The following is a 21,517-nucleotide window of genomic DNA, read 5'->3' as shown; positions in this document are numbered from 1 at the left end:
GTGCAATCAATATTACTTCCGCCCAAAGGCGTCAAATTACGCTTCACGATCCTGAGCGGACTCCCACACGAAGTCATCCAATAAATATTTATTTTGTAAAAAAATCAAAAGCCCAAGGAAGCGACGTACCAAAAGCTTAAAGGCTATTCTTCACGTGGGATTTCGGCTATAGCGTTTTCGCCAGACCAGTCACAGATCGCATCCGCAAACTTTCACGACAAAGCAATTCAGCTTCAGGATTCGGCGACTGGAGCGTTGTACCTCACGCTTAGAGCCCATTCGGAAACGGTTACGGCAATAGCGTTTCCGACAGATGGAAAAAAGATGGCGTCGGCATCGTACGATATGACAGTCCGGCTCTGGAACTCGGTTACAGGAGCGGCGGACAAAATATTTGAAGGCCATTCACGCGTAGTATCCGCTATAGCGTTTTCGCCAGATGCAAAGCAGATCGCATCTGCATCGTACGATGAGACAGTTCGGCGGGATGTCTTCGGAGCGGTACATTCGCTGAGGTCCATTCGGCAAAGGTCCATTCGGCGTTTGGTTCTTGGCAGGCTATTGGGCCTTGGCAGGACTCCACAGTAGAAATTTAAACTTGAATTCCTGGGATAAGCAGCAAAACCGGCCAACCCAGCTGGGTGCCAAGGCGCGGTCAAGATTCGGTGCAGGATACCATTTGACGAACTGTGCTGACTAATCAATGGATAGTGTGTAAATAGCAAGTTGTTCTATCTAATTCAGTGCGAAAGCAGCGCGTACTTATACATACAAAGTTGCTATATCAAGCGAGATAGCGCGAAACGCAGATACCAAAAATACACGTGTGGCTGACGCAAAACGCGTATCAAATCTGTAACAAAACGCTGGTGACACACGTAGCAAAATAAGCGCAAACTGTATTTTTGGGTTCTACACCATTTCATCCTGTGCTAAGGCACCCAGGCATTCCATCCATATTTTCTCAATGCTAGATACAGATTCCATAAGTAACATTATCATTGAATAAGCTAGGTAGACAAACAATGACATATATTTCAGTGAGTCTGGCCACCGGTGTTTATGCAGCTCGAGGACACTATGTAAAAAATAGCGCCAATATGTAAAAGGTGAAGAAGGATGCGGGTTGCCAAGAGAAGGTCATGTAACTTATAGAGCAGTGTCCGAAAGTGTAGCGCAATCAATGCTTGCCATTGCTCATTAGTTAATTTATTGGTTGTTGCTGCTTGCTGCTGGTCGATCTCTAGAAATTTCTTTTTTATCATGAGGAATTCAGGACGAAGCCCTGACAAAAAAGTCAATTAGTATTTAATCAGGGAAAACCTAAAAAGAGTCTTATCGAGGCATAGTACTTTTGAGTCCATCTACTAATCGTTCCTCTGTGATGGGGCGGGTTTCGAGCTGCAGAAATATTGCTTTACGTCGTTCATCATCATATGTATCGACGGCAGATGATGGGAGGCATGGGAAATGGCTGGCTCTTGCGCTTTGTGGAGTTGGATGTTTCGTGTCCTGAAAATCTTGTCCAGGGTATTCTGTGCAGTCAGACAAGATGTGCGCCATTTGCAATCCAAAAATATAATTGTGCAATGGCGATTAAGGAGGCCAAAAGTTCATGGAAAGATACAAAAGCTGCAGCAAAGTTCTGTAAACAGGACTGCACGCTTTTTAGAGAAGATGATCCATGCCAGATCCAAAGACAACCCCACTCTGATCAGGTAGATCACGTGATTAAAATGGCTGAGTGTCGACTCCCACTCCCTGACTCCATCCCATAATGCTGTCCGTGGAAAGACCCTCATCTGTAGCCTCGTCCCGAGTTAGAACGTTAAGCTCTACCTACACCACAAAGGAAGCCAGGAAGTCGCCTCGAACCGCTTCATAATGGAACAAGCACCAATCGCTCTCCAGCTTGCCCTGACATGATCTTTCTAACATGAGCTCACTATGGTTGCCGCAGTGGATGATCTAGGTTATCATGACAGAGAAGCAATGGCGTCGACACATCTGATATCTCCTGGACATATTAGAGGCCATGGCCCAGCCATGTACATATGGCATTCATCTTGGAGGACACTCGCCTTGGGTAAACTTCGTGTGATGCACCTCAACGCTCAACCATGAGTGATCATCTAGCGCTGTATCCTGTGTGGTTTGCTTCATTGAGTCTTTGTGCAAACTAGGGCACAGATATACATCCGAACACCTAACATAGAAGATGCTCCGTGCCATCAGGTCCCTGCCTTTGATTGTGCATATGTACGGCGTCAGAGTGCAAGAGTCAAATGAAGACAATTCTGGACTTCGCTTCTGCTTTATTACACTCCAGAACGTACAATTTTGAGACAGTGTCTTCAGTTGTGTGAATAGTGTTTTTGGAGCAAGGCTTCGCAGCCAAACAGCCGTTAGCAAGACATGGAACACTTCACATCGTGGACTCTACTAATTCATGACGGGTATCGTCGGCAACATTTATTGGCGAATGCAATCACAGACCGCTCTTCCCTTCAAGACACCAGGGACAGCCATGTCTGCCACAGAAGGAGCTCCCCGAATTTGTTGCACACAAAAACTTCTGAGCTCCAAGGCTCCCTGTCCTCAACCTCATCCTCATCACAACAGATAGACTATCACCATCTTTTGCTCTCTTTGTTGAGCATTTATAGACGGGGTTGCATCTTAGTATCCATCCACTCGTTATCATCTGAGCACAGAGTTCTCTGGAAGAGCTGCATACTCCAAATAAGGCAAAACAATCGCTACAATGTGCCAACAATTCCTCTGCGCTCATTGCCACTACACAGCATTCGATCGATGCACCTTTGCCCGGAGACTAAACAATCGTCAAATGCACCCTGCGACATGTCCGAGTTTTGAACAAGAGTTACATGAGAGAAGGTTATGTTCTACTTGCAAGGCTGTGGACGAAGCTACTTTCAGACTCTACACTTGGATCGAAACCCAGGGTGGAGATCGCTTGCCCACTGAAGGTGGAGAAGCAGAGGAGGGGAGCTCGCCGCTGCGGCCTGGGGGTCAGCATACTGAGCAAGAGCAACAGCAACAGCGACAGTCCTCAACTACACAATTGCCAGCAACCGCCTCGAGTCAGTCTGGCACCCAAAGCGCCATGAAAGACAATCCAGCTGAAATCGAGCCAGAAGCCACCAACCTCGACTATCTTGATCTGAATAAGGTGCGCCCTCTTAGTGATTCTACCATTGCAAGCAGCAGCACGCTCCCAACAACGATCGGTAGTTCAGCCGTACCAAGCAAGAGACATTCCTGCGGCAGACCACAAGACCAACCTCCATCACTGGTGAAACCTGATATCAATGCTCCCTTCCAGCCAGTCAAGGCAAGACGCATGAGTAATCCGAGCGGAGCCTACAACACCGTACCGCCTGGTTTCATCCCTGCCCCTCTTTCTAACGAAAATGCACCCATACTTCAAGCAAACACAACCCTGGTAGAAGGTCAACCCGCGCAAAGAAACCTCAACTTCCGGCCCCCCATCATCTCCAGCACCACTGACGGACCTACCGAAGCCGATGACTCTAACCAAGCTTCCCTTAACATCGGCGCCCTGAAACGCACAATCTCAACCCTCACCTTCGATGACCTTACTCCCCGAACCCGAACCGCATTCCCAGCTTCAGAAGCCACCGAAGTACCTCCCGCTTATGCCCGACCAAGGTCCGAGGTTGGACTGCCGCCGCTGTTGCCGGGCCAAACCGGAGACAGTAGCGAGATGGAGGAGGATGCTGTGGGACATGAAGGAGCGGAAGGGCAGGCGGATAGCAGCAGGGAGGCATCTGACAGAGGAAGCAACAGATCAGGGGAAAGACCGCTGTCGTCTCAAGAGTATCTCAGTAGAGCGAGGTTGGAGTTGATGGGTGACAGGCCTTGAACTTGAATTGTTCCTTTGGCTGTTGGTGTTATATCGAGATGGAAAGGTTGATAGTGTGTCGTAGCCGTAGGCTTAACAGAGGAGCCGGTCCGCTCTTGGTAGGTCTTTGAGGTTTCAATCATTCGTTCATTAAACGAGCATTATCCAGCGCCAGATTCGTCTTGGCTATCACAGATACCGTTGGCGCATGCTTGTTACTTTCAAGCAGACAGGCAGCGTCGACCGTAACGTGTTCAGCACCAGCTCTATCGAGTAGATAACGCAATACCATCTGTCCAATTCTTTCATCAGATTGCCTTGCCCTTTCCTTGCTGAAGTGACCTAAAGCCCCAAGCATCCCCGATGAGATACGGGACTGGACTCGATTCTCGTTCTGTGCTTATGCACGTGGGCTCATGAGGTGGCGTCCTAGTTGGAGGAGATGGAGTGATTTCAGGGGAAGGGGGGGAATGAGGAAGGGGGGGAATGAGGAATGTGAAATGAGGACGGAGGATAGAGGGTAGAGGATACAGCATACAGCATAGGGTTTAGGGTGATGCCTACAGTCGCGGGACAATTTGAGATCGGGAGGCCGAGGGGGAGATAGAGAGGGGTTTGTGATGAGTTGTTCGACTCATGATCGGGTGAGAATCGGGTGAGAATCGGGTGTTGGGAGGAAATTTGGAGGGAGCAGGCAGGGCGGCAGAAGGACAGGTGATTAGTAGATTCCGAGGGAGCTTGAAGACGATGATGACTGCTCTGCGGAATGGTGGGATGATGGGAGGGCTCGGTGGATGGATGAATGGGATGTTTTTGGAATGGGCGGGGAGGGGTTTATGGTGGTATTGGAATTCGAGGAAAGTGCTGTAAGCCAACTCTCTCAATGGAGGAGTGCTGAAGAGGATGGGATTTGATTGCGGTCTGCCTTGTTCAAGGGGCTTTGCAAGTTTTCAGTCGGTGGTGTCATGGCGCTGGTTTCATGTGTTTTTGGATTTTGGAAATGCAAGATTCGACCAGCCACATCCCTGGGTCAGCAAAATGTTGACAATGCGGTGTGAAAGATCCACACTTCTGATTGATCTTGAAGCATACAAGCGTGCCTTGACCTTATCATTCGGCAGCAGAGTGGATTGTAGTTGATACACTATAGATGCACCCAGTCCCACGGATACTCGAACAATCTATCAACGGCATGAGTGGCACTTTTGTCCTCTCTGAAACTTTCCATGTCAGCATTGGTTACGTTGTACTGTACTGCGAGGATGCATGCGCAGAGGACACTCACCACTTCAGCGACAACTCAAACCTCGACTTGTCCCTCCTTGACATTGTTCAAGCCGCCAGCACCTGCGCTCTCATTCGAGTATGCACGCACACCAGAAACTCAGTGGCGTAGCAACAACTTAAATCCCCACTTCTTCCACCTCTAGGTCCATCATATCATCATAGCTCGCGTCCGTGTCTGGTATCTTTTTCTGGCCTGTTACGCTGTGCACAATGACCGCCTCTCTGATCTTCTCGAGGAGTGATCCGTCTCCTTCCAAACTTATTGGCTGCATAGATGGGCGGCGTCCGTCTTGTATAGGACGGTAAACGTGCTCCTCAAGAAGATCGCAAATGGGTTGGAAGCAGGCGGCGTGCTCTTTGAGGCACTTACACACCACATCCATGCGTTGGCACCCCCATATTGCCAGTCTGCTTGGGTCAGCCGCAACTTGATCCAATGAGGGAGGGGGATCCCTTACTTGCGTGTGGCCAGAGGAGGAAGAGCTGCAACTATGCCGGGCCCAAACTGCTTGACGAGAGTAGCAATGGCTCGAGCAACCCGAAGAGTGTTGTCAAGGCTGATCTTGGTGATTTCAAGGGCCTTTGTAAGGTACTCGATGACGAGCGATTGGTAGCATATACCTCGGCTGGCGCGGAACCCTCTGTTCTTAAGAAAGCTGCGCATTTCTCCGTGATCTGGATGTTCTTCCTCCAAGATCTGGCAAAGTTCTTTACAATCCTTCAACAGCTGAAGACTTCGCATAGTCTCTCGCATCTTAACAACGATGCTAGTTTTCTTTTTTCCAATAAATGGCGCAACGGAGAACGAGCGATACAGCTTGCGAAACCTGGCAGGGACTGTCTTATCCTCTGATAAATTCGCTGCCAGGGTCGACGGGCCTTCATCCACGTAATCCGGATCAAAATGGTGAGGGTCTCCAAGAAGGGCGTTGAGATGAGTTAGCAATGGAGCTCCCATAACGTTGATGAAGAACAAGTTGGTGATCTCGACAGCTTTAGTACGTGTGAAAGATACAATCTTTAGCTTATTTTGATTTCGGGTCGATATCTTTAGCCGCAACATGCATAGAAAGAAGGCTTCGCGTTTGATTCCTAATTCGTCAACACCAACGTCTGGTGATATGGCCATGGTGAGTGGCTCTGATGCAGAACCTGGTCCGTCGCTATTCTCATTCTGGTCTGTTTCATTGCTATTGACTTCATTTCCCTCAAGGCTGATGTGTGACCGGTCGCGATTGTCGGCTACAATCTGTCCTGGCTCCAGCCTACCGTTGTCCTGATCAGTGGCCCGGGCAACACCACGGTAAGCGGATTGGATGATTAGATCTCTGTTCGACGGATCCTGCTTTATCTGGTGTAAAACGTTATTCGCGAATTGCTATACACATATCGTTAGCTGTAGTAAAGGCCGGGAAGAGCCAGGGCTACCTTTTCGAGCAGATCCCCATAAGCAGTGTTGGTGGATGGTGGCGAAGTTTGAGCTACAGGCATCGCCATCATGAAGATAGGAGGATTGCGAGTTGCTGGACAAGACAAGACGAAAAACGCACTGGACTACCAGCGCAACGGCAGGTAAATATGGAGAGGCCAAGAATATGTATGGAATTCAGGAGATCTGTGAAATTAGGCTTGAATGTTTGGATTGACAGGAAAGGCAGCACTGGATTTGTTTGGGGTGTGTCAACAACAATCCCAATTGGGAAGAAGCTTGTGACTCTCGAATGAAAAGTGAACACCGCAACTTTACATCAAGACGAAACCCAGGGTAATCGATTCTAGCTGCAGTCATACTAACACAGCCAGAACCGGGTCGACAGAAGCACAGAAACCCGCCTCATACCCCAAGGATATTAATTCTAGTCAGCTCAGCGCGTATCACCCCCATCCCGAAGTCTGCAGCCAACATGGCCACCACGATCAAGATTCCTCACTACAACCCGTTCTTCATCCCCGCCACTGGCGAGCTTCTCGTCGGCAAGGTGCTGCAGACCCTGACTAGCGCGTGGTGTAAAGTATTCTTCGAAGACGATTAGGATCTCGACGATCTCATCGACGAGATAGACCTGAAGCATGACGTCCGCATTCGCCCCGCGGCGGTTATGGCGTGTTGTGACTCGGCTCGGTGGTACCGTTAGAGAATGAAAGACGCATAATAGTAGCGAGCTTGGCGGGTCTTGCTTCGGTTGAGTGATGGAGAGCGTGATGGTGGAGCCGGTAACGATGTGGGAGGGGATTTTTGGACAGCTTGCGATTTCGCCATGCACCTGCCAATCCAGAGGGGACTTGAACCCCCCCCCTCCCCAGTTTGCTGTCGTGGTTGGTTTGGGTCGTAGCTGCTTGACCCCGTCGTCAACACTGGATTTAGTGCACATGCCGCCACGTGCCGCCACATGCCTATTGGAATGATCCTCCCAACATCCTATGTCGCAAGAAGATAGGTGTGTGCCTGCGTAATTCTTAACATATTTACTCCTTTTCTCCAGATTCTTCTCCGCCTTGAACCCATACCGTCGTCAGCAGAAAGACTGGTTACCAGTGTTGAATTTGCAGAGTTAATCGAGTCAGGTTTGATGGTGGTCAGTAGCGATGAGTCGGAGAATGTCAAGATAGCATGTCGCCAAGACCACCATTCAGGGGCATCCCCAAGTCGAGATCCTCCAAACCGTAGTATTGCAGACTGTGAGCACCCCGTATGAGTGTGAACTGCCGCGGTCCTCATGTGAGATTGGTTCCATAGCAGAAGAAATCAGGCAAATAGTGTTGAGACCTCGGTTTGATTCTCTAGAGGACCTATCCACAGCTGTCCCTCGAACCCGTTCTAACGGGTCTTCTCGGGTTGTAGATACCCACTTGACGACGGGTTTCATAGCCAGCATCTTCAAGATTCCCATCTGAATCTTCAATAGTGGATTGCAATGGTTGGGTAGCGTGGTCTATGCGTATAGAGAGTTTCCCGAGGCTGTGGTTCATCCTACCAGCGTCTGGCTTGGCAGTGAAAGGGTCTCCAGCTCGTCTTTTCGGCAGGATATCGTGGGTACATAAGAGTCATAGTAGCATGAGGACCTGATGTGCAAAGACATATAAGAAGCGGTGTTCTCATTCATCTTCTCGTACTCTCTTAGCCACAACAAACCAACAATTATCATTCTACCACCACACCACAAAGAAAGTATCATCCATTGCTTCTTTCGTCATATTCTTGAAGATAAACACATACATTCCTGATATCCTTGAGATTGCCACCACTTCATCATAGCCTACACAACCACCAAAAGACCAGAAGCAGCAACAAGGATACCTGAACAATCTCCAAGTCATAGCATCAACTACTTGTTCAGGAAGATGACAGAAGTGTACGTCGCTATGGTTGGTGGCCAGTGGATCAGGATCAACAAGGAAGACATGCCCTATTACTTTCACGCCAGGTGCCTCAAGAACCCTGATCAAGTCAACGGCCCAGAGTCTGGCCCGGTCAGGTTTCGTAAACGTCTTGAAAGAGCACGGCAACGGAAGGGAAGTCCGCTAAAGCACGAGTACAAACCAGAAGCGAACATGTTCTGGAGATTTGTGGAGGTCGATGGTCAAATGAAGTGGATCGAGAAGGACTGGAGCCTGGAACCTCCCCTCAGGATCGGGGGCTTTAGCGACAGCGGTGATAGTGACGACGATTACCTGGAAATCAAACAGACAGCCAAGGGTTCCGCAAGCCGCACTGAGCACCGTGCTGTCAAGACCTTGGCACCAGAGGAAGCCTCAGCCCAATCGAGAGACGCCGCAAGGCAAGAAATCCCTCAACAAGTAGATGTTCCGTGGAAGCAAGTTCCCCTGGGAGGAGAAACGTTATCTTTTGACGACCAGGCGGAGAGAAAGGTATCCTTTGGATCAACCACTATTACCGAAATTCCGGAGGATTTCGTAACGATAGTCGATAAGGAGAAGGCACAGGAGATTTTCGCAGCAGCCATCGACGATGGGGAGGAAAGCGAGGACGAGATATATATATTTGATAAACCTGAGAGACAGGACCATGACCCGGAGTGGAACGAACAGCCAGTGGACGGCAGAGGGCTTGCCACGACCGCCGAAGTACCCAAAGCCACCAAGCCCCGGCGGCAAACCACCATCAAGTTTGCACCAGTGACCATTGTCAAAGAGTCCCCAGCAAACCACCTACCAACATTGGAATATTTTCCAGACTTTTGCACAGCCTCCAAACCAATCTTTCGGCCTGATCGCCAAAGACAGACAGATCATGCGGTAACTCTGGCAACATTCTCGGAATCCGTCAAAGCCTTCAAGCCATTCACGGATGCAGACTCGGAAGGATTGAATGAAGGAGCCAGCATGTACGCAATCCGGAGACGCAGCCCCCTTCAAGAGGAGGTCTGCTACGGTGAGGATTGTGAGGAGTCGGGGGTCGATGAGGTTGAGCAGGCCCCATCTTGTCCTATGCGGTGTGGAAGCGATGGCATGGAGCGACCATCAAGACGGAGGATGCTGCGAAGTTGTGAATATTAAAACAGGTCATGGGATAGTGGCCTAATGTGAGACATGAAAGGAAGGAATGATTGACTGAGCGATTGATTATTCAGCGGTGTGAATTGGCAGGCGGCCTGGCGCGCGTGTGAATTGTACCTATTGATGAGTCTTGTGGTTATTCACCGTGAATGGATCAATGACTCCCCCAACTCCCATTGTTCTTGTGCGGTTTCTTGCTTGAGCTCTATCAATTGCTCATGTTTTTGCTCTGCTGGATCATCATCATCGAATTTATAATCATTGCAGAACGCCTCTTCATAGAGCTTGTTGCATCTTTCATCTCCACCAGAATCAATCGTCATTATATCAAGAATTCAGCGCCAGCTCACCCTCACCATGAAAACTGCAAAAGCCAAAAGAATGACAACTGGAAAGAAGTCAGAACTCAATTGCAACTTCACAAGTGAAAGCAGTCAGGCCTATGACTTTGATGGTCCGGTGATGTATTGGATGAAGAAGCTCGATGACTACCGACAGAAAAGTTTGTCATTGATTCCAGCCTCCAAATGATACTCTGGCTAATATCAATGCACAGACAAAACCATGATCTTCGGCATCTCCTGGGAGTACCTCGATTTCATGGTCAGAATGTTTCTCGCCACCCATCTCGCATCCTCAAAGGTCATTGGAGATTGCCGAAATGGCCTACCGGGTGACCAACTGAAGCTCATCCCCACATCTCCCAACCACCCATCACGCAAATTCCGGGTCATTCAGTTGTGGGACAAGGGCACCCGGAGTACCGCCGCCAGAGCAACAACAAGCGACAAGACCGTCCTGACGCCGTTCATCACACGAGACCTGCGGACCAGCAATCGGAGGAGATGGCCATCTCGTCGGGCTAGTCCTTTGAAAGTGGACCTCGTGGAAGAGGCACGCAATGTGTATGAATTGTATTTGAAGACACTAGAGGAGGTACGACAATATCGAGCGCAACGTCCAGTGTGGGAGTGTGGGGAGGACGATGGTCTGGACCCATTACCAGGCGAAACAATGGAGGAGTATTGCGCAAGAGTAAGACCAAGACTTCACCAGAAATGGTGAGATGAAGAACCTCATCAACGACAAGGATAGCATAAGGCTGAGGTATGAAGCCAATGTGCAGAAGTGGTACTGCTATAGCATATGGCGGGAGGAAGACACGTTTAGAGCGAGAAAGAGATCATCATTTGGTGGAAGGCTGGATCCTCCACAGAAGAACAGCCATGTTATTTGTATACATGTTGGCTTGTCACAAAGGCGTTAGTCCTGGGTTGCCAAAATTCACACCGAGTCAAGGTAGTTGAGCTGCTAAAGAGGGCGTGTGTCACTGCAGAAGCGCTCATCCCGCTACAGAAACATGGGTATGTTTCTTCTCTATACTTTCAACGCTTCAACGCTTCAAGCATTGCTGAACAGATCTGCTCTTGGAAGCATTGACATCGGGCCGCACCTCTCTTCCCACGGTTCGGTAGATGGCCATAAGTAACCGAGAATTGGCATGCTTAGTTCGAAAATCCATTGAGTCAAGTGTTCTCGTCCGATCGGCCTTCGGCTTCGCAAATTGCCTTTCAGACTTTGTATGCAGTGCCCTGATTTTGCGTCCGCCGTCCGCTGTTGCAGGCCCCTATTTCTCCCTTACTAACCCTAGGGTCCTTGCGATTCCAGTGGCCCAGCCAGGTATCCAATCTGCCTTTTCCGTCATCGGTGGATACATTTTGCCGTCGCGCTCAACCTTTGGTGTGCATGTACAACGTTCGTTCTCTAGGATGCCATCCATGACTTGTGGGATGTGCTTGCCGCAGCCCCACCAGGAGGAGCGGGAGCACTTGGGACAGGTACCTCGAATACACATTTGGGCAATATGGGGAGCGAGGTAAGACTCTAGCAAGCGATTTCTTGCCTCGCTTCAACAAATATGGCAACAGATGTATGTTGCAGAAGGATGAGGAGATGGAAGTGTGTTGAACTTGAAGTTCAAGAGCGGTGTCGGCATTTCTTGGCACCAGTGATCAACCAGTGACAACGTTCACTCACCTCAGTCTTATTCAGCCTACAAGGCGTACACGTTGCAGCTAAGCGACAAGGCTGAGAACAGCCACAATGATGTCTACTGGAAGGTCGTCGTTTGTCAATCTCAATCATCCAGGCGTGCTCAACTCGGTGGCTCTTCACGATACTTTCACATTCAAGGACGTCCATCATGTCCTTCGGCTTTGCGATTGGAGATTTCGTAGCATTGGGAAGGCTAGCATGGGGGCTCTACAAGCAATGCAAAGGAGCCTCGGCAGAGTTCGCTGAAGTTTGCCACGAGGTCTTGTCAATCCACACGGCCCTTCGCGAGCTTGAAGACGAAGCTCAAAATGAAGACTCCATACTCAACCGTGCTGGAAAGGGAAGGCAGAAGGAGCTCAACAATATTCTTCAGAACTGCACAGAAGTTCTTGGACAACTTGAGATGTTAGTAACCCGATACCGCAGCCTAGGTACAAGCCAGAGAAAAGTGTGGGACCGCATCAAATTCGGTGACGAGGGCATTCAAGTCATTCGGAACAAACTGGTGCTTCACACCTCAACATTGACACTGTTTCTGACCAGTCTTGGCACTGGATCTCTCGGCCGAATAGAGAAGAAGCTAGACGATATTGCAGCAGAGATACGAGCAGGCCATCATGAACTTTCGGTCATTACTGCTGTCAACGACGAACTTGGGCCCTCGCAAAGCGAGGCATGGACTTTCCTTTTCAGGGAGCTGGCGGAAGACTTCTCAGTGCAAGAAGTTGAAGCTTTCAAGGGGGAGATCCAGGCCTACATCAAACAGTTGGTGGATCGAGGAGCGCTTGAAGAACATGGCTCCTCTCCTTTTTCAACCAAAAATGCCGAGGACTTGTTAACGCCTCGGTTATCTCCTTCCCCCTCTCCAGTAGTGGAGTCGTCTGGTGCTTCTCCTGCACCTATTGATTGGCGAAACAGGTGGTGGCCACCGAAGCCGACAGCTACTAGCGATTCTGATAGTGAAGGAACGGATAGGGTTGTTCGTCCACCGCCGAATAGGTTACAGCCTGACAAAAGAGCCACTTCAACCCAAACCCGTCGGTCATCCACATGGAAGAGAACTGAAGACCGTGAATTGGAGATAGCTAAGAGCACGCTCAACTCCAGCACAGTCCCGTCTGGTCTTACTGACAACATCTTGCTCCGCCCAATCGAGGACAGAGGCGATGAATCAAGAAGATGGGGCGAGAGTTGCAAAATTGGCATTGAAATTGGTAATGATTGCTGCCGTGTGGCTGCGTATGACTTCGTTCGTGAAGAAGCCGTCTCTCTTTCCGATGACTTTGGCTGTACAGAGATACCCACCTGTATTGCATTCACCCGGGATAAGATTCTGGTGGGCCATGCTGCCAGAAACCAGGCAACAAGCAATCTTGAAAATACATTCTTGGGCTTTACCTGCCTCTTGGAAGAATTAAACACTGACTGGAGCAGCAAAACTCGACTTGATTACCAGAAGTTTCAGTGTTCCTCGCTTCGCCAGAGAGGCCAAGACTTGGTTGTTTACGTTCCCTGCCGTCGGAGGCACTATACTCTGGTCGAATTGACCGCAAATCTTCTTAGCTATTGCCGACAACTAGCGGAAGCCCGCTGCTCGTCAGCTGCGCTACATGTCTGCATCACGACGTCTTCAACTTGGGGTATTTCTACCTTCAGAACGCTGGCTGAAGCTGCTGAAGTTTCTGGGATTGTTTCCCCGGCGATTGTGTCATACGGGATCGCTTTTGGGCTCAATTACGCAACTCGAAAACAAATTTGGACCCGCCAGGACGAGCTGAGCAGCATGATCGTTAATATGGATTCTCGGGGGTGTTCCATGTTTCAGATCGTGGTCGTTTCCGATGCAGAGGGCCGACCACAAATTTCTCTAATGGGGTGTCGTATGTTACAATACGGCTTCTCTATTGATGAAGTAACAGCGTCCTCGCTAATTCCAGAAGCTCTCCCATCCAAGCATTACATAAAGAAAATCGGAATGCAAATGCAAGATGCGAGAGGAAACTTCTTGCGAGGCGGAGAACGATTCTTCGATTTTCCGAGGCTAGGGGACGTTGAAGACTTCGTGCCCGTGCCACCACGTGTTGACATGTGCTCGATCGACGAGAACTATCTGAAAAATTTATTGGACCATCTTCAATATTGTTGGTATGCAGCAAGGCCAGTGGATTCGTGTATACTGACGGGTGAACTGGCACTCCTTGAAAGCGTGCAATCAACGTTCAATCAGCATTTATTTTCAAACTTGGACCCTGCTTGCATACTTGGGGTTCCGAGCCCCGACGATCCATTCAATGCCTCCAAGGGAGCGGCGGAGCTAGATCTGCATACAGTTGACGTGGACGAGTTTCTGCCATATTGTCTTGAACTCCAAACCCTTAGCCAGGACCATCAAACTCATTTCCTTGTTCTGGCGGATTACATCAAACGTGGGCAGCACCGTGCTTCATGGTCAAATCTTATGCATTTGGTTCCACAATCGACGAAGCAGGGCGGACTGTATTTGAAAGTCGTCGAAACAGACCGTAAGAGCAAAGCTTTGACACGTGGGGTCCTGTTCGAGGCTGCAATCAAAATCGCTATGGTTAGTAGCCGGTACAGCCTGGCGGTTTCTGTTGACGTAGACTTCAATATCGGATTCAAGCTGCAGTGCGAGGACGGTGTACAGGATGATGGCGTCCTGGCAGAAGTCCATTGCTCCAATTCCAGAATCGTGGACCTTCGACGTGGAAATTTCGTGGTTGTCACGGAGCGGATAAGGAAAGAATGGCTAATGAAGCCGCTTGGAGAAGAAATTGCGCCATCACCGACTTTCAAGGCGGATGGGAAGAACATCAAACCTCCTGGGAGAGACCGAGGCCACAAGAGGGATGTGAAGTCAAAGCGTGACAGTAGGACAGAGACCAATAAATCGAGGCAGCCTAAGCCGACAGCTATGTGGAAGATAATGGGATTGGTCTAGACGGTGCTGGGCTCTTAACCCTAACCAATCACTGAAATTCATGCATAGGAAGGAAGGGGTAACACAGTTATAGTACTTGAGTCTGAATTTAACTCCCAACGTTTGCGGATAGACAGCATCCATTTGTGTGATCTGCATGACAATACCCTCCGTGTTTATGCGAACATGATGGCCGCATTTCAAAGACTCAAACACCGGTAACCTCTTGCCTTGATATGTTATTGGTCACAAGTTGCTCCACCTATTTCAACTTGTTCGCACTGGTGTTGAAGGACGTCTGCTGGGACGACGCAACGCAGGATACTGGGACGTGATATGAAAACGACCCTCTGACTCATTATCCACCAAACCGTTGTAAAATGCAGTAATTAACAGAGCTGCTTATTGGATGATACTGTGGGACGCCAAGACAACCTTAATTGAGCAGGGACCAATTATATCACCAGATAGAAACCTTATTTATCAAGAACTAACCATGTTCGGAAGTACAACAAACAACAGCAACACTCCTTCGTATTTACTATGAGAGGGGTAAATGCCTATCCCAACAACGCGAATTGTAGCAGATAGGGATATTGCATTTACCGCAAGACCATATTGAACGTCGAATGCCTTTTTGGCTTTTTCTTGCTTTGTGAGGGGCATTGACAGGCCTCTCACAAAGGGCAATTGACGGCCTGCCTGGTTTCGTAGTACTTGGATCACAGACCTGGCAACGGCAATAACTATCCAATTTGACCCATGAGTGTCCTTTATAGCTATCTTTTCGCACTGATTTAGCCTGTGGATCGCAGCTCTTGTGGGGCGGTCTTGGTCGTCGTTGCCGTAGAATAGCTCCTGGTCCGCGGAGTAGATTTTTCGCAATTTCTTCTTGAAATTCTGCATGCGAGAGTATTTTGATCCTCCTGCCATTTCTATCCTCTCTATCTTTAATAGTTAGCTTATATAGAATATAAGCATTAGTAATAGCTGCATCAATAACAAAGAAGAACAGAGGGAGCCAGTTGCGCCTGTGATAATGTCGGCCTGTTGTGTAGAAGCTATTCTGCTTTGCATAGTTATCTAAGTCGCCTATCTCTTTATTATAACGATCAAGAGGGGATATAACTTCCTCAGAAACGGCTTCGTAGAGGGCGCAGAGGGCGCAGAGGGCGCAGAGGGCGCAGAGGGCGCAGAGGGCGCAGAGGGCGCAGAGGGCGCAGAGGGCGCAGAGGGCGCAGAGGGCGCAGAGGGCGCAGGCAGCGCAGGTAGTGCAGGCAGCACAGGCAGCGTAATTCGCTGGCAGGGCAGAGGGCATAGAGCTTTTAGAACTAGTAGAATTCGCAGAATTCGCAGAAAACGCAGAAAACGCAGCATTTGCAGAATTCGCAGAGGGCGTAGAGAGCGCAGGACTTGCAGAACTTACTAAATTCGCGAAATCAAGAGATTCTGTGAATTTGGCGTATTTTAGAGAAGCACTAAAGCGTTTAAGAGCATCAAAATAGACATATTTGTCAACAAGAAGATTATATACTGTAGTTATCATTGCTTTTGAAGCCGAATCGCAAAAGGCGATACAGTTAACGCTATCAACGACCTAATTAAACCACTCTCTATGATTATTTTGCTTGGTTATTGCATCTCTAAGATATGCTAGCTCTTTCGGTATCCCTGACCCTGCTTTTGCTGTGCTATTAGCGCTAATACCAAGCTTATATAGCTCTTGATAGAGCTTACAAGTAATAAAGAAGTTATTAAGATGTAGGATATAAAAGGGCCTTAGTTGTAGAAAGCGCTCTAGGAGCAAATACGCGAAATCAAGTATTACTGCCTCACTTTAAGAAAATCTAGAATGCTTTCCTAATTCGGCTACTTTTTTAATAGCATTACTGAATTTGAAATCAATTATATAACCGTTTGAGCAACAGAGGTTATAGATCTTATATCCCTTACTAGTGGCCTTTATATTCATCTAAATTATATGCTTTAAATAGCCTTTAAATCAAATTAATTGCTCGTCAACTAAGAGGTCTTATAGTAATTAATATATTTTTTTTGTTATTACTTTTTGAAATTCCATAGTAAGAGGCTCAAGTTTCTGATACCATTAATTATTAACAACAGGCCCTGGCCTATTAATCTTGAGATATCTTATAATCTGCTAAAATCAGCTCTAAGAGATATACTTAGCAACTAGTCAAGCTAGCTAATTACTATTCTGATTCCAGTAATATTTAACGTTTCTGCCACCTGATTAAACGCTTATTAGAAGTATTATACCGATATAGCCTCTAATATCCGCAGCTATTATATCTCTCTAAGGTCTTTGATTCTGTTCGAATTCTCTTAATTGCTTATTAAATGCGTATTCGTTAGTATGCTCTATAATCTGCGTAAATAGCTCTTCCGGAATAAATCAATAAAATAGGTTAATTAGCATACATTTATAAGGAGGTAATAAAACTCAGCCTGGCGCAGACGGTTTCGGAACGTTCAGCGGCACTCCTTGAAAGCGTGCAATCAACGTTCAATCAGCATTTATTTTCAAACTTGGACCACATACTCAGGAGGTAATACTTATAACTGACTTGTGGCAGCAAGCAAACTCCTGCTGTAGGGCGCTTATTAAAGCGTATAAGTTATCCGGACGGATTACGAATAGAGAGGTTCGCCTTACCTAATTAGGGAAGGGCCTAATATCTTTAGCTAATGGAGCAGCTTCTATAGTATCTAGAGGCCCTGATATCTCTTCTTGGTGATGCTTTTGCGTCATTGAGTTCTTGATATCTACTCTATTCCTACTGCGTCACAACAGCTATGGTGTTGTACCGCAGAAATTAAGGTTTAAGGTTACGGGCGCTAAAAAAGGCCCCTGCCCATTTTGGACCAATTAGAAAATTACTGCATTTTACGACGGTTTGGTGGATAAGCAAGACTTACCTACTTGGAGCAACTTTCTGCAGTTTACACATGACTATCGCCAGTGGACATTACCAATTGCAGGGGAGGAAGTTGAGCCAGCTTAGTGTCCTCCCAGATATTCGAGCAAGGATGGGTTCGCAAACGATGCAAACAATGCGTGGAATGCTCTCCCAGCGACGCCAGCTGTTCTCGAAGGCTGGGGTGAGTCTTCTAGCTGTTCCGCGGAAGGAAGCAGCACTTCGACGAGGGTGGATCGCATTCGTCCAACATGCCTTCGCGACAACATCCTACAGACTTGGAGACAAAGGACCCTCCTACCATGCGATGAACAGACTCGAAGCCGATTAATGCCACATGGGCCCGCCGCCTGGGCTCTCTTGCCGCCATCGCACTTCTCAAACACATCCGGCCCCCCAAAGGCACCATCTTTGTGATGTCCCGCCCCGGCTCTGTGTTGAGGATGGAGATCGGCTGGACCTTTCATAGATATGTAAAGACATTTCTTGTGTGTTCCTCGCCGTTGAACTTAAAAGAAAAAATACTCCTTTCCATTATCACCTGTGTCACTGAATGGGTGTCACTACCGTATAAGAAATAGCGTTCCCGCGATTTAAGCTTAGATTAGGGTAATAGTCTCCCTGAGGAGACATAAGTATTGTTGGCTCCAAGCTAGGAATTTGGAAAGTGACACAGGATTAACGAGGATACGTCTTTACTAAAAGAGTATTAGTCTCTTTGGCTCCTAGGCCAATGCAAATCATTATCATCACTGAGGGTTCAAAGATTTATTGGTGCCTTGGGGGATGCCCGGCCGTACTAATCTAGGCCAACAATACTTATGCCTCCTACGGAGTACCGTAGTAGACTTACCCCTTTGTTTTGACGTCTGTCATTGTGCGATCACACGTAGTAAATATGCAGCTTCTCTCTTTTTCCAATAAAGCCTCGCCAAATCAAACCACCGTCCTTGCTTTCTTCGAATCCTTGCTATCTATCGCAGCGTCCATCTCAGATCCTCGCTTTCGTGCATTCGCCATTCCCGCATTCTCCTGAGAGCCTTTGCTAGAAGCGAATTAGCACATAAAAAACGTAGAGATATCAACTAGTCATACCTTTCTTCCAACTTATCTGTTTCCTTGACCTTTGAGTTTAGATCCTGAGAATTGGCTTCTACCCAGGTGCCGTCGCTGTTAGAGCCAAGCTGCTCCTCGGTTCCCTTTGCGCCTTCCCTCTTCTCCAGCTCGCTCCTTCAGCGCCGCAATTTCTAGCTTCTGGGCCTGGCTTTCTTCCTTTGATGCCTTGTTTTCCTTCTTCAGTGTCTCGTTTTCCCTCTCCAATGTGTCATTTTGCTTGGCAAGTTGATCGTATTCGCGTTTCTATAGGGACGCATGCACACTAGGTCAGTGGTTCTATACACCAACGTTGCACAGCTCCATGAGAAGGTGGGTTGGGACCTTAATATTAAGCTTTGTTTCAAGAAAGTCAAAGTGCTCGACCAGCGATTCCCCAATATCAAGTAGCATTTCATCCCGTTCCATATCCACTTCACCGTCCTCCCACTTTGCTCGGTATCGGGCAAGATCTTGCCTATATTCATCCACATTTCGAATTGGCGGATAGACGGTTTTGAGGTATAGAGAGTGCGGCATGGTTATCTGCTCTGGTATGAAATTCACGTAGAAAGGCTTGCTAAAGGGCCGTGTGCAGGAGTCGGGGTGGTAGAAAAAAAAAGAAACAACAGTAGAGATCACGTTGGGTGGATCTGTCAGTAATTCAGGGTTGATTCGTTAGGAACAATGCGATGTGAATGGCTAAATACTGTAAATCCAGCCTTGAGCTTGTTGAACACCGCTTAGTGTTGTAAAATTAGAAGTATAAAAGGTAATAATTTCTAATGACGAGTAAGTATCCCTTGTGTCCCTGAAGGAACAACATGTCTTCTTGAGGACAGTATGGAGTACTCCCACGATTTATTGTGGATAATTCTTGGCCGAAGGAACACTAAACTTTAGTTTCTTGGACTAGGTAGATTTGGCAAAAGAGCTGCAGTCTTGGCAAGGCTACAGCAAGATTATGGCGCTAACTGCGGGAATGCTATTCTCAATAAGGAGGTGGGCGCATTAGTGACGATACTACTCGAGTACTAGTAGTACTACTAGTAATGACAGGCGTATGCCAAGTAAGTAGTCTTTGCTTAATAGTTTAAACACATGAAGCGGAACAATCAACAAGAAAATGTCCGACCAAATACATCAACCTTGAAGTGGCTGCAATCCATAGCAGTGATGGGCAGTGAACCGTGGTTTCTTGCATGTGAAAAGCCACATTAGTTATTTCGGATGAGGCAACATATACCTCGATGCCCTCGAACAGAGCACCAGATCCATCTATCAAAAACGTCACACTCCCCAATCAGCGTCTGCTCTCTCGCCTCTTACCTGAAATCCTTTCACAGTCCCGCACCACCACTACCGCTGCCCGACAACCCGATAACCGTTGTTTGCATATCTGACAGACACAACACGCAGCCGCCCATACCACCCGGCGATCTGCTCCTCCATGCTGGCGACCTTAGCGTCTGGGGCACATTCTCCGAGATTCAAGCTCAACTCACATGGCTTTCTCAGCAACAGCACCGATACAAAGTTGTTGTAGCAGGGAACCACGATCTACTGCTCGACCCCGAGTTTATTGAACGGCACCCAGAGAGATGGGAACAAATTCAGCAGACGACGTGTAGCACCGGGGAGGCTGATGACTCAAAGACGGCCAAGGACCTGGACTGGGGTGGTTTGATATACCTGCGGAATTCTCATGTTCCTCTCAAATTTCCAGACAACCGCGATATCACCATCTACGGCTCTCCGCTCACACCCCAGTACGGCATCTCGGCCTTCCAATATCGTCCGTCAGAAGACTTCTGGAGCGGAAGAATCCCAACAAACACTGACATCGTCCTTACGCATGGCCCACCCTGGGGACACCTTGACGGGTTGAAGAAGTCTGGGTGCGCGTTCCTGGTGCGCGAGGTGGCGCGGGTGCGACCCCAGCTGGTGGTATACGGGCACATACATATCGGGTATGGGATGGAGGAGAGCGTTTATGATAGGGTGGGGAAAGCGTATGAAGCTGTCATGGGGCAGTTGGGTGGGCGTGGGACTTTGGTTGGAATGGCGTGGGGCATCGTTTGGGAATGGTTCCTCGGGAAGATCTTCCATAGGGCAGGAAAGAAGACAATTTTTGTGAATGCAGCAGTGGTGGAAGGCTGGGAGGAGCATGTGGTAAAAAATGCCGCGGTTGTGGTGCAGATTTTAGTGAACTTGATAACTCGATGCTCCGCGGGATATTTTGGTGAAGGTATTGATCATTGAAATACTAACAGATGTACTCCGTATCATGTGTGATTTTACTATCCCACCCGTGCGGTGACACTAGATCTGGTTAGCAGAATGGACAGAGCCATAATGAGCTATTAGATTCTATTTCTGCTGTAAAATCAGTTGTAACCAGATGTCCTTCTATGCAGGGATGCCTCAGACCACTTAAATTCCCTCTGAATGCAGACATATTACTCCGTAGGCATCAGAAAATGTAATGGGTTCTGACTTATTGTGGCATCGTAATGCGCTTGAATGCTTCTATTACTAACTAGTACCAACAACATCCTATGAACGCATCAAGAACCTATAGAAAGTGCAAAAGTTTTAATAATATGCATAATAACTCTGTGCATATCATCACATCATATCAACAATACCAAAAAAGGGGGGTTTGAAGATTGGTAGATGGGAATATCACAAGATACGACAATTTTGTAGTAAGCTTTGCATGAGCTGAAACCCTCAGATTGTCGCGCACTAGCAAAGAATAAATCCCCATTCGTGGCCTTACTTAGGATACAGTCAGGGATT

General features: G+C 48.0%; 8 protein-coding genes across 8 annotated transcripts; 5 read left to right on the top strand and 3 right to left on the bottom strand.

Annotated features, from left to right (window-relative positions):
• Window positions 1-2,764: 2,764 nt before the first annotated feature.
• On the top strand, window positions 2,765-3,907 carry EPUS_05451 (uncharacterized protein; the record flags this gene model as incomplete). Its single annotated transcript, XM_007806216.1, has 1 exon — window positions 2,765-3,907. One exon carries the CDS (start codon window positions 2,765-2,767, stop codon window positions 3,905-3,907), a length of 1,143 nt encoding a protein of 380 aa, XP_007804407.1.
• A 1,382-nt stretch (window positions 3,908-5,289) lies between these two features.
• EPUS_05450 (uncharacterized protein) lies at window positions 5,290-6,670 on the bottom strand (the record flags this gene model as incomplete). Its single annotated transcript, XM_007806215.1, has 3 exons — window positions 5,290-5,581; window positions 5,632-6,551; window positions 6,602-6,670. The coding sequence occupies 3 exons, from the start codon at window positions 6,668-6,670 to the stop codon at window positions 5,290-5,292; spliced, it is 1,281 nt and encodes a 426-aa protein (XP_007804406.1).
• Window positions 6,671-7,038: 368 nt separating this feature from the next.
• Window positions 7,039-7,545, bottom strand: EPUS_05449 (uncharacterized protein; the record flags this gene model as incomplete). Its single annotated transcript, XM_007806214.1, has 1 exon — window positions 7,039-7,545. The coding sequence occupies one exon, from the start codon at window positions 7,543-7,545 to the stop codon at window positions 7,039-7,041; it is 507 nt and encodes a 168-aa protein (XP_007804405.1).
• A 991-nt stretch (window positions 7,546-8,536) lies between these two features.
• EPUS_05448 (uncharacterized protein) lies at window positions 8,537-9,691 on the top strand (the record flags this gene model as incomplete). The annotated part of the gene is made up of 1 exon (XM_007806213.1): window positions 8,537-9,691. One exon carries the CDS (start codon window positions 8,537-8,539, stop codon window positions 9,689-9,691), a length of 1,155 nt encoding a protein of 384 aa, XP_007804404.1.
• A 357-nt stretch (window positions 9,692-10,048) lies between these two features.
• On the top strand, window positions 10,049-10,756 carry EPUS_05447 (uncharacterized protein; the record flags this gene model as incomplete). Its single annotated transcript, XM_007806212.1, has 2 exons — window positions 10,049-10,193; window positions 10,248-10,756. 2 exons carry the CDS (start codon window positions 10,049-10,051, stop codon window positions 10,754-10,756), a joined length of 654 nt encoding a protein of 217 aa, XP_007804403.1.
• A 1,138-nt stretch (window positions 10,757-11,894) lies between these two features.
• EPUS_05446 (uncharacterized protein) lies at window positions 11,895-14,705 on the top strand (the record flags this gene model as incomplete). The annotated part of the gene is made up of 1 exon (XM_007806211.1): window positions 11,895-14,705. One exon carries the CDS (start codon window positions 11,895-11,897, stop codon window positions 14,703-14,705), a length of 2,811 nt encoding a protein of 936 aa, XP_007804402.1.
• Window positions 14,706-18,796: 4,091 nt separating this feature from the next.
• EPUS_05445 (uncharacterized protein) lies at window positions 18,797-19,255 on the bottom strand (the record flags this gene model as incomplete). Its single annotated transcript, XM_007806210.1, has 2 exons — window positions 18,797-18,982; window positions 19,028-19,255. The coding sequence occupies 2 exons, from the start codon at window positions 19,253-19,255 to the stop codon at window positions 18,797-18,799; spliced, it is 414 nt and encodes a 137-aa protein (XP_007804401.1).
• A 512-nt stretch (window positions 19,256-19,767) lies between these two features.
• EPUS_05444 (uncharacterized protein) lies at window positions 19,768-20,977 on the top strand (the record flags this gene model as incomplete). The annotated part of the gene is made up of 2 exons (XM_007806209.1): window positions 19,768-19,785; window positions 20,135-20,977. 2 exons carry the CDS (start codon window positions 19,768-19,770, stop codon window positions 20,975-20,977), a joined length of 861 nt encoding a protein of 286 aa, XP_007804400.1.
• Between the last annotated feature and the right edge of the window lie 540 nt (window positions 20,978-21,517).

Source organism: Endocarpon pusillum, assembly GCF_000464535.1.
Source record: "Endocarpon pusillum Z07020 unplaced genomic scaffold scaffold5250, whole genome shotgun sequence".
Classification (NCBI taxonomy): domain Eukaryota; kingdom Fungi; phylum Ascomycota; class Eurotiomycetes; order Verrucariales; family Verrucariaceae; genus Endocarpon; species Endocarpon pusillum.
The sequence above is the reverse complement of the archived record's forward strand: the minus strand, read 5'-3'. Positions and strand labels throughout refer to the sequence as shown.